We start from the raw sequence: 13,779 nt of genomic DNA on the forward strand, positions 1-13,779 counted from the left end.
AGACATACAGGGACCTAATACATATCTGTACTGATGGTGTGGTCTCACCTACCAGCTCTTCAGGTGCCGTTGTCATTCCGGTTACGAAAACCACAATCAAATTCAAACTGTCCCACGTGACGTCAACAGTGGCAGAGCTTGCTACCCTGCATGCTGCTGTCAAACTTCTCCTGCAAGAGACGCCTCAGAAATGGGTCATTTTCTGCGACTCTAAGGCAGCACTTCAGAGTGTGCAGTTTGCCCTATATCATAGGACTCATGAGCAGCTGACATATGAAATAAGAGAAGGTCACCATCAAGCTATCGCTAGAGGGCATGAAATTATATTCCAATGACTACCTGTACATGCCGGCATTGCTGGTGATGACCTCGCCGACGAAGCCGCCCCGTCTGCCCATCTGGATGGATGCCCGCCCAGTTCCAATCCCCTCATCAAGAACCGACGCTGCAAGAAAGGTTCATATTGTGGCTAAAGCTATGACATACAAATGCTGGTCTCCTCCCAACCTCCCGAAGTGTCATCTTCATAGGCTGGATCCATCTTTAAAGCTGCAAGTGCCATCAAAAATTTCCCGCTCTGAGGCGACAGTATTGTGCCACCTGTGGCTTGGCGCAGCATATATGAAGGACTACTCATTCCGCTTTGGAATGGGGGATACGCCCATGTGCGACTCTTGCGGAACCACAGAAACGATTGAACACATCCTATGTATCTGTCCCTGATACGATGTCGAGCGCAAAGTTCTCCAGACAGCACTGAACCAGCTGGACTCTAGACTATTTTCTGAATGAAGATCCTTGGACCCTGGCCGTACACATCGATAGCACAGAAATCCACGAAAACACTCTTGAAATGCCTTAGTTCGACAGATCTTAGGAACGGTGTGTAGACTCGGTGCGGGCCTTCAACTGTGCACGAAACTGTGCTCTCTCTATGTCCTCTCTCCGTCTCTTCGCCCCCATACCCCTTCCCCCAGTGCAGGGTAGCAAACCGGACGTGCGTATCGTCAACCTCCCTGCCTTTTCTGTCTTATATTTCTCTCTCTCTCTCTCCGGGAAAAAGCACACGTCAGAATCGAGTTAATGTGGTAACTGGCTCATCAGCCACGGGTTCTAGTGGATGTGCCCTGCTGCACTCCTTGGTGAGTTAAATGTGGACCACGGTTTCTGAACAACAGTGAGCTTTAATTTGGCTCAACCACCATTCCGTGTGTGGTCTATGCCTGCCGAAAAATGCTGCCCCAGTAATGGCGGGCAGGCCACTTCTGTAGCCCTATCATGGGGGATCGCGTATTGATGTGTGCTGGTGCATGATTACAGAATGGACATGTGCATGTACAACAAGCATGGTGCGAGTTCCTGCAATGCTTAAAAGAAAGAAAAAATCATTTTTCTACCCTGTCTCGGAATTTGATTTCACGTTTGCTGCGTAACAGCTAACCATGCTAGCGCTGAGCTACACTGGCTGCTTCACATAAGCGACGTAAAATTTGCTTAAAACACGTTGGCGGGCTAGTTGGTTTGAATCCATGATAGTGTGTGTAAGCATGACTGAATGAGGACATAGAAAGAAACGGATACACAGAGACACCGCTTTTTAGAACATGCAGTGATGCATGTCGATGAACTGTACGCATGTGCAAGGCATGGTGAAAACATATACTGCAGTGGTTACAACGATAAACCAAGGAATCATGTCTCCGTAGTGATACTGACGGCTTGTTCATGCACCTTTCCTCTAATTTTGCAATTTCATAGGCCTCCACGATCTCCCTTGTCATCCTGCTATAGCCCTATGTAAAATAGAAGTACTTTCAAACATGGGTTTGCAGCAACAATCTTGCCCATGAATACCCAAATGACCCAAGATTACCCTAGTAATGTTATATTGATGCTCTTTTAGTCTCTCATTGATGCATCTGCCAGTTTGACCAAGATGCGTTCTTCCGCATGACGCCGTCTCTGTGTATATTTCTTTCTACGTCCTCGTTCAGTCACGCTTGCATACTCTATCATGTAAAATTTGCATAGCACAGGCACATTTGCAAGTCTTCCACTGTGCCTGAGAAAGGTGGCATTGCCAGTATTGTACACAAATCCTAGTGCACGGAATGTGAAACATGTACACTAAGAAAGTTGCTGAATTGGGCTGGCTTGGGTGCAGTTGGGAGCAACAGTCTGGGGACCACGGCACCAGCGAGAAATTTAAGTTTATTCTAGCACAGCCATGCAACATGAAGTTCTCTCAATACGTTGCATTGGTTGAGAAGGTGCACATAGACTGTACCACTTAATTTCAGCCTACATGCCTAAGCTGCAAAGGAAAAATAAATTTTAGTACCATCCACGGTCCACCTTTGCTCGTGACTGTACATGCTGGAAAAGTACAAGAAAAGGATAAACGAAGCAGGCAAACAAGGTTCTTGCATTAAGGTAACTGTGAAGCAATGTGAAACAAACATTCCACGTGAACAAAGTTTCATATTTACAATGGTAGTTTCTGGATTCTGTCTACACTCAAACCTCGTTATAACGGAGTTGCAGGGGAAGCTGAAATTGTTTCATTATATTCGTTACTTCGTTGTTTCGACTATTGCCCTTTACTGCAGTATATGCCCAATGGTATGCACTACTTTAAACATGCAGGAAAGACTACGGGTCCGCAGCCTGCCAAACCACGATGCGGCTGCAATCACTCTGTTCTCCGTTCCCTTTCATTACCCCCTCCACCTTCCTTTTTGCTCTTTCTGAGCTGTGCTACAAGCCTAAAAAAAGGCACTGGCTTGGCTTGGCCAGCTCGTGCCGCTTTCACGCAATCTCGGAGATCACGCCTAGCTGCATGAGCCAGCGTGGCGTGCCACCGCGACAGAGAGAAGTGGAGGTGCTGGTTTCGAACATGCCCCTCGCAAGCATCATCATCGACACATGATGCAGCAAAGCTAGGCGTGGCCACTGAAATTGCAATCTCAGAGGGTGTGCCTAGCTTCGCCAGCTATGTGCGGCAGTGAGACGGGTGCAAGAAGATTAAACAGAGGTGCCACTCCTGCATGGGCCAATGTGCGCTTGGCTACGCCTAGCGATGGAAAAAGACCAGTGTTGCTCAACAGTGTATTCGATGTGAGAATTTTGAACTGCCGTGCAGAACCCGATGGAAAGCGGGAATGGCCGGTATCTTTGGTTTTGGAGACGAATCAAGTTAGTTATATCTATTGACAGAAGCTTTACTTCTTTAGCACAAGACTTTAAATACATGCATCTCAATGGGGATTTCAAAGGAAATTGCATTTACTTTGGTATATCATTACATTGTATCGTGCCTCGTTATAACAAGGTTGACGTGTACATTCAACCTGCATCTTAGACTGAATATTAACATTGTTGCCACACTCAGGTCTTTTGCACCTTACATGTAATAACTGTGTCATATTTTGCAACACAAAAGTATGACGTTTACTGTTACATCGAATTACCAGTTATCTTTCGTGTGTGAGCCCCTATTTTTTGATCGCTGATGTGAGCACTAAGAGAAGTCTCTATAGCCTTCGTAGCATTGCCTGCTCTGTATGAAATGCAGTACACAGCACGTGGCTAAAGCAGCTGGTGAAAATATGGTGTAAAAGGTTAAGGTGGCAGAATTCCTAGGAAAATCTAACACATCTGTATCTTGATTTCTTTGCCTTTTAGAGCATTGCAGCTAACAGCATAGTGCGAGTGCCATGTGTGGCTAGTACTTTCGTTGGAGGGTATTGCGGATAAAAGTGCAATGCCATAGACGATTGCTTACTTCAGTACTTACAGTCTGAATCTCATTTACTGTGTTGCAAACATTTTCAGAAACTCACGAAATGCACAAGCCAATCTGCATAGTGAAAGATGAATATGTCACGTAGGTCACACTTGCAAAAAAGAAAGAGCTCTCTGCAAAAAAAAAAATGATGAAAAGAGGCGCTCATGCAACTGAATGAACTTTGATGGGCAATCACTTTATTTCTGCGATGTCATGCAGGCAAGGAAAAGTAGCCAGAAAAAAATATGCTAGTTTGGTGGGGCTCCAGCCACATCTCAGCAGCAATAGATAGTGCACAAATATGACAATGAGTAAACATACAGGTGTGTAATTAGATACTGCAGGTATAATAAGAAACTACAATGTCTGTGAAATTGGTGTACATTCGGAAATAATATATTTCATTTCTGTAAAAATAACCACTTTCATAACATGAACGTGTTGAGTAAAACACGAAGTACAGGTATGCACTGGCATAAGTATGCTAAAAAAAAACATTACAAAGCCATCATTGACAACTTCTTTCTGTCAGATCTCAACATAATGAACATTGATATAACAAAACATTGTAGGGTATAAAAAAGAAAATAAAATATTTTTTCTGTATCAGAGTGTGTCACGAATATATGCTCACAATGAATATTGGATATCATCAAGGCTTCATTGAGGTGTATGCAACTTTATTATGATGAGTTGACTGTATTACCAATGAGAATATGGATATTTCAACAATGAAAAGGGAAAAAGTGAACCATCAGAAAGATCAAACATGTTAGAAAGTTGAGCTACTGAAGTAGCTAATACAGAAAGTTGGGCTAGTCAGAACAAAAACAAATTTCCAGCACTTAGGGAAAAGGGAAAAGATAGCAAAATGTTAGCAGATAAAAAGAAAGCTACAGAAATCATGAGAATTGTCTACTAATGCTTAAGCATTGTTTGGCTTGACTGTCACTTCGTTTTTGCTTAGTTTACTTTACGTGCTTTTCCTAGCTTATGCATGTCTACCCATGGCGTTTCCAGGGGCGAAGAATGCTTAGGTTTTAGTAGGCAGCTGACAGATTTTCTCGCCGCATCCAACCCCTTTAATGCAATTGTACCAACTGAGCCGGAACGCCAGGCACCAGTGCATCTCGACGGAGCAAAGCGGTGGAAACCGATCACCATCTGCCGCAGTAGCGTGGGAGGCGTTGCATGAGGGGAGAGTGCATTGCCGTGGAGCCATGTCACCCTTGCTGTCATTCTTGCAAGCCTGTCTTATTCGCGCACTCCTTGTCCACGCAAGCTTGCGACTGCTTTCTGACTGCACCTCAGTAAGGCCCTATGAAAACTTGCCAGCTCCTCAACTCACTCGCTTGCCCGCAAGGTTTTCATAACTCGAAGGATGTTCAGTAGCACTCAATTGAGCATTGGGCTACCTCATAATTTCAACTACGGCCACACCCGAAGTTGAAGTTGGCCCAGCCCCGAATTTAGTAGGTCCACCCCCAAATTTCAAGTGGCTTCAACCGCACATTTCAATTGTGTCAACCCCAAATTTCAAGTAGGCCCACCCCCAAATTTAAGCTGGCCCACCCCTAAATTTCAAATTGGGCTGCACCCAAACTTAACTTGGCCCACCCTCAGATTTCAAGTTGGTCCAGCCTTATATATGCTTCCCCCTTCATTTTCTAAGGAGCCCTATGTATCTCTATGGGTATTCTCTATTTATTTTATTTTCTTGCTTTAAATTGTTTTTTATTACTTAGAAGCTTCCAATCATCTACATTTACACTATCATAACAAGTAAATGTCTTAACATTGCAAATTACGCATTTTTGTGCAGAAACAAGGCATTACACTTTTCGTGTGATGGGGCTAGGGAGCTGGCCAGAGAATGTTCACACATTAAAAATGGAGAGAGGGTGATAGAAGCAAGAAATTAAAGTACTATAAATGCCAGCTGTAGTTGCCATTTGTAAACTTTTATGTGCGACCATGGTTCAGTACAAAATGGCTGGTCCAAGCCGGACTGAGGCCGGCAGTGAGCTAATTTGCTGCGTGTGGCCGCAGGCCAGGCGCTGGCGTACCTGCTGCTGACGCCCGCGTCTCCGGCTCTGCCTGCACACACATCGCTACGCCGAGCGGCCATCGACCTGATTGGCCGCGGCTTCACGGTCTGGCAGGCACACATGGACGTATCACGTGTGCTGCTTGGCCTGCTTGAACTATGCTGCGATTCGGACAAGCTCGTGCCCAGGTTGGTGCCTTCCCCACTCCTGTCACTTGGAGTCAGTGTTTGTTATGTTTCATGCTTCTTTAGCTTGCCTTTTGGAGCCAAGTTCGGGGCTCTCCACATGGTTCCCAGCATAGAGTTCTTTATAATTACCCAGAGAGAAAACTGGCACTGTGGTGTTTTGTTTGTTTGTGTGTGTGTGTGTTTGTGTGGGTGCGCGCACGTGTGCGCGCATTCTTTCTGTCACAATGATTGATCTTCCAAGACAACACATGAAATTCTCTTTTTTATTTTTTTCTGTATTATTATGCAAGAACACTTTTTATTAAAGTGTAAGAACTTCTGCTTAAAAAGTACTGGAAGGTCGGTAGTATTGGAAAAAAGACAAGGTCTGCAATCAGCACAAGTCAGTTTTAATTCTATATTCGTCATCCTTTCACTGGGCAAACTGAAATGTTTTATAGTGATTAGCTTCATTTGTGCAACTATGGCAATGTTTAAAGCCTAGCCATATTCGAAACAAGCTGAACACGTTCACATTCCCAGCATTTCCATGACGGGCATGAGTTTCCTAGCAGTGCCTGTTGAGAAATGCATAGACGGTGGCACTACATTTCTCTGTAGGTAATGTTAAAAAAACACGATGGTTCCAAATTTGTGATGTCGCAGGTTTGTCTTCGTGTTGCTGTGGTGACCTTTCCATGGGGACACAATGTGGTTAATGCAACCCTACCAATTCTTCACTGGGTAGTAAACAACGTACAGTAACCGCTCATTATAACAATATTACATTATTTGAATCTTATCGTGGCCCCAACCACAGCACGTAAATTTTAGACTGCGTTATTTGAAGTGTAGTGGCACTAGACACCGCTTAGTATAAAGCACAAAGCAGGAAATTTTCATGGGGCTGCTTGGCGCAGCCTTAACAATGACCCTTTGCATTTACTCACATTAACCTTATTTTTATATTTTATTTATAGATACTGCAATCTTGTGCAAGATTTCTGCAGGTGGTAAATATACAAAACTAACAAAAAATGAATATTACAGAGCACATTGCTGTAGCTGTACAAAAAAATGTTGCTGTTGCTCAAGTACAACATGAGAAAAAAGAGTATAAATATCTATACATCTCTAAACAGTGTCACGAATGATGATGCATTTAAAAATGTGACAATGAATACTGTGTTGCGATTTGTTCAGAAAAGGCATTCCAAACAATTATTGTTCTTGGGAAATGGGCATACCTAAAGTAGTTATGAGGTGTTGACAAAGTAATTGCTAGGGAGTGCCAGGCATAGCCTTTTTCAAAAGGAAAGAGGGCCGAAGTGTTAACTTTGAGAGACAAAGAGTACTGCGATGGTCAGTCCGGCATGCGTCCTTGGGACAAACTGAGTTCTGTGGTAACAATCAAAAGACGAGGTGACTGTTACAGGCAGAGAAGTTTTCCTTGAGAACACGGCGGTGTCAGCTGTGAGGGAATGATGTTGTCACGGAAAACGAGTTCTGAGCTAGAGAAATCACTGAAGTGTGCCGATTCTGTTTCTTTTTTTTTTTCCTTTTTTTTATCTCTGCTTGGCAGTGACTAGCTATACACAATGCAACAGACCAGAAAGTCCACACTCAAATGCCGTGTGTTACAGCAGCACTGACACTGCAGAGCGCATCAAAAGTCTCTGCACTAAGAAGGACGTCGTGATCGAACTTGCATGGACATTGTGCTGGCATTGGAGTGTGCTGTGATACCTGAGATTCTCATCACAGCAGTGTTGAGGCTGCTCTGGTAAACTTAGCTACTGAGCAGTTCAAGTTATCTCAATATTAGGCATAACAAGAATTAAATAGGACTCCATCAACAAGTGTACTGGACTTGAACCTTTAACTCAAATACTCGCACTTTCATATAGTGTTAATGTTGTACCTCTGTTTAAGAGGCAAATAATCCTTTTCTGAAATTGTGCTGTAGTGTCTGCTCAAGACCATTGAGAGACAAAGCTGTTAGCATTTTGCTAACTTATGCATCAGTGGTAGTGATGCAAAAATATCGGTAGTACGATCATTGTCAAGATTGTCAAGTAACAGCATGCAAAACGAGGGACGAATATAGAAGAAAAAATAATCAACTAGCCCAAATTTCTACTCTAGTGAAGTATTATCACCAGTTTAGTCATTTGGCTATGGTGTTAGGCTACTGAGCACGAGGTCGTGGGATTGAATCCTGGCCATGGCGGCCGCATTTCGTTGGGGGCGAAATGCGAAAACACCCATGTACTTAGACTTGGGTGCACGTTAAAGAACCCCAGGTGGTCGAAATTTCTGGAGTCCTCCACTATGGCGTGCCTCATAATCAGAAAGTGGTTTTGACACGTAAAACCCCATAATTTAATTTTAGTTTAGTCGTTATTAAACTATTCATAGTATTATCGTCAGCACACTATTGATAGTACTATTGATAATGCTCTATTAATAATGTAAAATTTCACAACATACTTTAAGTAAACACTTAACATAAACTTGGTGATGTTTCCCAATTCCCAACTGTTAATGACGGTCAGTTATAGCAAAGTTTCTGGTAGCATCACAAGCTAAAAATTGCAAAGCTATTGATTGCATGCTCAATATAAAAAAAACTGTTGATACGTTCCTTGCTTTTGTGTTTTCCTGGCTGCTACGTGGCATTTTCGCTGCCCTGACTTAGGTCCCATTGACTCCCACATATTATATTCCCGCTTGATACACTGTGATTCTGTTATGTCCCCGCACATTGCATTTGAATACTGCTGTCACGTAAATTTACGGTGCAGGGGAAAATTTGCTCGCAGCATTGCTACGAAGGCAATCACTGTATACATTGCTACAATTGACCAGTACATTGCAACAAGTGACAGAATTTACTATAAGCGACTAAAGCTGCACAAACGAGAACAGTTAACCAAGGGGCCCAACATTTATTAATCATAACAAGCTAACAGACAAAGACACCAAGGACAACTCAGGGGAAATGACTTGTACTTACTAATTGAAATAAAGAAATTATAAGTTAATGGAAAAGTGGATGAAAAAACAACTTGCCGAACGTGGGGAACAATCCCACGTGTTTGCATTACATGTGCGATGCTCTCCCGTTGCGCTACAATAAAGCCGTGCTGCGCGGTGAAGCACATGCAAAGTATTGCGGTGAAACATATGAAGTGTTGAAAGGGGACTCCTTCACAGACTACGTGTCCCCTAATTATACGTGCATGTATGCACCGTCCCCATTCACAGTATGAGCACCAAGATGTCTAATAACTGTACTGGCGGCCATTCAGAGCTGTTTCTGACATTACTGTAGCGATTTGCATCCTTCTTCACTGTTAAGTTTTCCCGGCTGCTAAACTTTTTTTTTCCATGGTCTCTTGAATAATGTATCAACAGGGTTCTACTGTAGCAAGCTATTGCAGTACTATCGATAGTTCCATAGGGAAATATTGTGGTATTATCAATAGTGCTATCATAGTTTTGTAGCAAAATATTGTGACGTTATCAATAGTGTTATGGATAGTATACTATTGAGAGTTCTTTTTATTCTATATAGTTTAAGAAAATTACCTGCCGGGGTTGCTTAATGGCTATGGTGTTTGGCTGCTAAGCACGAGGCTGCGGCATCGAATCCCAACCACGACGGTCACATTTCGATAGGGACAAAATGCAAAAAAACACCCGTGTACTTAGATTTAGGTGTATGTTAAAGAACCCCAGGAGGTTGAAATTTCCGGAGTCCTCCACTATGGCGTGCCTCATAATCAGAAAGTGGTTTTAGCATGTAAAACCTCATAATTTTTTTTATGTTTAAGAGAACTGTCAATACTATAGGTAGCAGGTAAACTTACTGATAGTTTTGCATCACTAATCAGCATGTAAGTATTGTGCATGTTACATTTGTGTGCATCATGCTTATGATGTGAAAAGCTTGTCTACTTCTCTTGCTTTTTCCTTTCAGCAGGGCAGTGTAAGCATTTACTATTCTTTTTATTTAAGCTATCATTCATTATTCCTTGTTTCATTCTGCTAAAATTAATGCAGTGAAATCTTGTTTTAACAATGCCACGTTACGCAAGAACGTACCTTTGTTAGATCTGATATTTGTTTTATGCACATATTCATTACATCTTGACAGGGTTCATGGCAAGCTAGCCGAGTTTCGTGATTATAGCTGTTACTTCACAGAAACCATGTTTCTAGGGCCCATGTTGAAGAAACAAAACTCCTCATAATGACTTCTTCAACAAAATGTTTTGGCATTTCTTGCCTTTTTCTCTGATGATCACTCATTTATCAACTCTCGGATACAGCAAGCGCATTCTTTACAATCACAATGTTCGTTATGGTGGGATCCACTATAGTTAAAGGCAATCACTGATTACTCATCGTATTGGTTGCCACCATGATCTAGTCCAGTTTTGTTGCACCGCGCATCGGATTGGTGGATTGAAGTAATTAATTCCGAGTCTCAGAAACACCAGCAGCATAGCATGCAAGGCCAGTACAAGTCCTAAATTGGGCTACGTTGGTTTACATAGGACACTATTACTCGGCGGCTATGGCATTCCGCTGCCGAGAGCGAGGTTGCAGGTTCAATTCCCTCTGTGGCAACCAAATTTCAATTGAAACAATTGGAATGAACAAATTCAAAATGCAGAAAAGCTTCGCATGCTTAGAGTAAGGTGCACATTAAAGAAACAAGCCAGATGGTCATAATTAAGCCAAAGTTCATTTCCTCAAAATATAAAATCTCTGCCATTTTGGTCCTCCAAGGGAAGCAGATAAACATTTGAACTGCTTTGTATAACGCCTCTAAACAAGCCGAAAACGAAGGTGTAGCAATGTTTATTTAACCCCTAATTGAAATGCACAGTTCAAAATTTGCCTGTATGTCACCCTTAACAGTCTCCACATTTCATCAAAATAGAAACTTTACAAGCGAGCTATTTAAAAAAAAAAAACTGTGATAACAGGCAGGCAACGTATTTCAGCACTTCTAGTCACACCAACAGCTATGCTGCAAAGTGCCTCTGTTCACAACTTCACTTTTGAAGACTACTTCAAACAGGCTACTTGCACCATCTGGGGCGCGATCGGAGATATTTTGTTCGATACGCGTTCTGTTCAGTTGCTGCAATGTCACAAAGTTGCAGTATGTAAAATTTGTGACAGCGGGGCGGAGAGAGCAGCCAATCAGGAAGCGATGACCTCCCCGGAAGTTTACCTCCGTCGTTTGTCGTCTGCTTGCAAACAGTATACTACAAAGCCAAATATTTCTCGTCTTCCAATTGAATGAAATCTTTATCTAAAAAAATGTAGTTTTTCTTCTCAAGCCCAAACACATTTTCAAATAGTAGTACGTGTGACTACTGCAATTTATAACTATTAGGTTCTTTGCGTCGTCCCTAGGTGGTGTCGCGCAGAGCGAGAAGCAAAAAAAAAAAAGACGGGAAGAGTGGCGCACTTTTCAAGAGGCAGCGACAACATCCCAGTGGCTCGCTGGCACCGATGATGTTGTCGATTTCTCTGTACAACCAACGAATTATTTGTTTCGAGAAACAAAACCGACGCCGGAATTCACTTTCTGCCATTTCTTCAAACGCGTTTCGCACCGCCACCGGCTCTCCTCCTTCCTCTAGAAACGCCAGCGCAACAACCAAAGTTTCCAACGGAAGCGCCGTTTTCTAGAATTAAACTATGAATTGGATTCAAACGTGCCATACCGCAGCCAAAAAGGCCGCCTGTTGGATCCAATCCAATCCACCAGACGCGCCATGCGAAGCCGTATGATCGCTCCAAACTTCTCAACTCCTGTCGCGTTCGGACGAAATGCTCGGTGGGCGGATGATTGACAAGAGCGTGTCGTCATTTTGACGTCACCAAAAAGGGGGCGGCGCCCCGCGGCTGGCGATGTCGGCGCGGAGTAGGCCAATCGCGCGCGCCGGTAACCGAACGAATGCGCCGAACAACCATCTCCGATCGCACCCCTGGTGTCGTCTGCAACAAGCACAGAGAAATGGAGGAGCTCAAACCGTCTCGTGGGCTGCAGGAAAAACTATAATCAGCACCGGACGAGTTGGACTCCTCGTTTCTTTTTTTGCAAGTACACGCTCGACGAGCTTGGCTCGTCTTTAGGAGTAAAGCAGCCGGTTCCCGTCATTTCCTTCCAGTAATTTCTGCCCAAGCCTCCATCTTAGAAGTGCTGCTGCTTTTGCCTGTTTTTGCGCAGCATGTCGTACGGGCTGCCGCTGACACCGGCGGCAGATTCGTGCCGCACAGCGCGGCACGCGCTGTCCCTCATTGCGACGGCGCGTCCGCCAACGTTCATCACGACGCTGGCCCGCGAGGTGCACCGCTACAACACGCTCGCTCAGAATGCACAGTCGCTCAACATCTCGCTGCACCAGACGGTGCTGAGCCGTGCGCGGCCCGAGATATTGCGCATCGTGGAGCTGCTCATCGACAAGATGCAGGCGGAGGTGGCCGACCTGCTCGTTGAGGCAAGCTGGTGGGACGCGATGGATTAGGGCTAACGAGGACTTCGGAGGAAGCTTTACCTTGCGAGCTCTTGTCTAAATACATCAATTGGATTGGACGTATTGTTTTACTCAGCATCTACTGCACCGAGCTGCTGAGGTTTGTTGCACGTGAAAGAAAAAGTTGGGCTTCTAACTGTAGAGACTTGATCTTTGATATCAGGCTGTGCATACCCTTTTTTTTTTTGCATTTGAATGTTTCGTGCTTCATTTACTTCAACTTTCTGTTTTTTGAAAGTTTTTATAAGAACTGTGAAGCCTTAGATCAAAACTCGGCTTCCTAGAGTCAGTAATATTCACCTTTCTCTTCTAAATGCAATGCATTTTATTCAGGAATGTTCAGTGGTTGTCTGGAAAGTGCATTCCTGCATTTCACGTTTACTGGAAAGGGGAAATTGGAATTGGTCCCAAGTTAAAGCTTCCTTGCATTGTTAAGTATCTTTTGTATTTGCATCCTCATTTCCGTGCTTCGCTTTTTCTTTTCTTTTTCTGCAATGAATTTACCAACCCATTCAGCTGTCAGTAACAAGTATCAGCATAGTCAAACTTCATTACAGCAAAGTCACATCCGACATAAAAATGCCTTCCTTATCTTCTATCTTTGTTGTAAGCATATATTTGTGACATGCTAGCATTGGCAAAAAAAAAAAACACACAAAGTTAAATTTATTTCGTTATATCCTATTTGTTATATGCATCATTGTTATATAAAGGTTTGACTGCACTAAGGGATTATGGTCTCACAAAATTTGAAAAATTTCCCCACTGTCCTTGTCCCGAAATAGCCACAGAAAAAGAGCACAGGTGAACAGCTCCGCTGTAAACATCTGAAGCCAAACAGTGAAATTACTGCGATATTCCACAAAAAATCCCATGCTTTAGTGCAATGGGTGCTGTAGCAAATGGCAAGAAGTATTGATTGAACTGCTGGGCAGAAGATTCTATGGGAAGGAGCATACCAGTCAATTTAATGTATCAATCAGCTTATTCATATAGTTGTTAGATCCAATGGCAGAACCCCAGAAACCTTCTTTGAGTTGCAGGAGGGGTCTGCAAGTTACAAAAGGCATAGAAATTAAGTCTGTTATTCAAATTAAACAAACGTAAGTCTAAGAAAGTGGTAGAAAAAAAGCAGCAATGTGTTTCAAAGCAAGGTGCACATAATAACTTGTCCTGCACATGTATGCATACACTATGATTAGTCAAAATTACATTAT

At 43.2% G+C, this 13,779-nt stretch overlaps 1 protein-coding gene across 1 annotated transcript in view; it reads left to right on the forward strand.

Annotated features, from left to right (window-relative positions):
• The window catches only part of Rbcn-3B (WD repeat-containing protein Rbcn-3B), a 192,011-nt gene that overhangs the window by 148,279 nt on the left and 29,953 nt on the right, over window positions 1-13,779 (forward strand). The window contains exons 27-28 of the mRNA XM_075693751.1: window positions 5,837-6,023; window positions 12,256-12,526. Of these exons, the coding sequence (XP_075549866.1) occupies window positions 5,837-6,023; window positions 12,256-12,526 (458 nt within the window). The remainder of the gene's footprint in view (window positions 1-5,836; window positions 6,024-12,255; window positions 12,527-13,779) is intronic.

This window comes from Dermacentor variabilis, chromosome 5 (assembly GCF_050947875.1).
Source record: "Dermacentor variabilis isolate Ectoservices chromosome 5, ASM5094787v1, whole genome shotgun sequence".
Lineage (NCBI taxonomy): Eukaryota > Metazoa > Arthropoda > Arachnida > Ixodida > Ixodidae > Dermacentor > Dermacentor variabilis.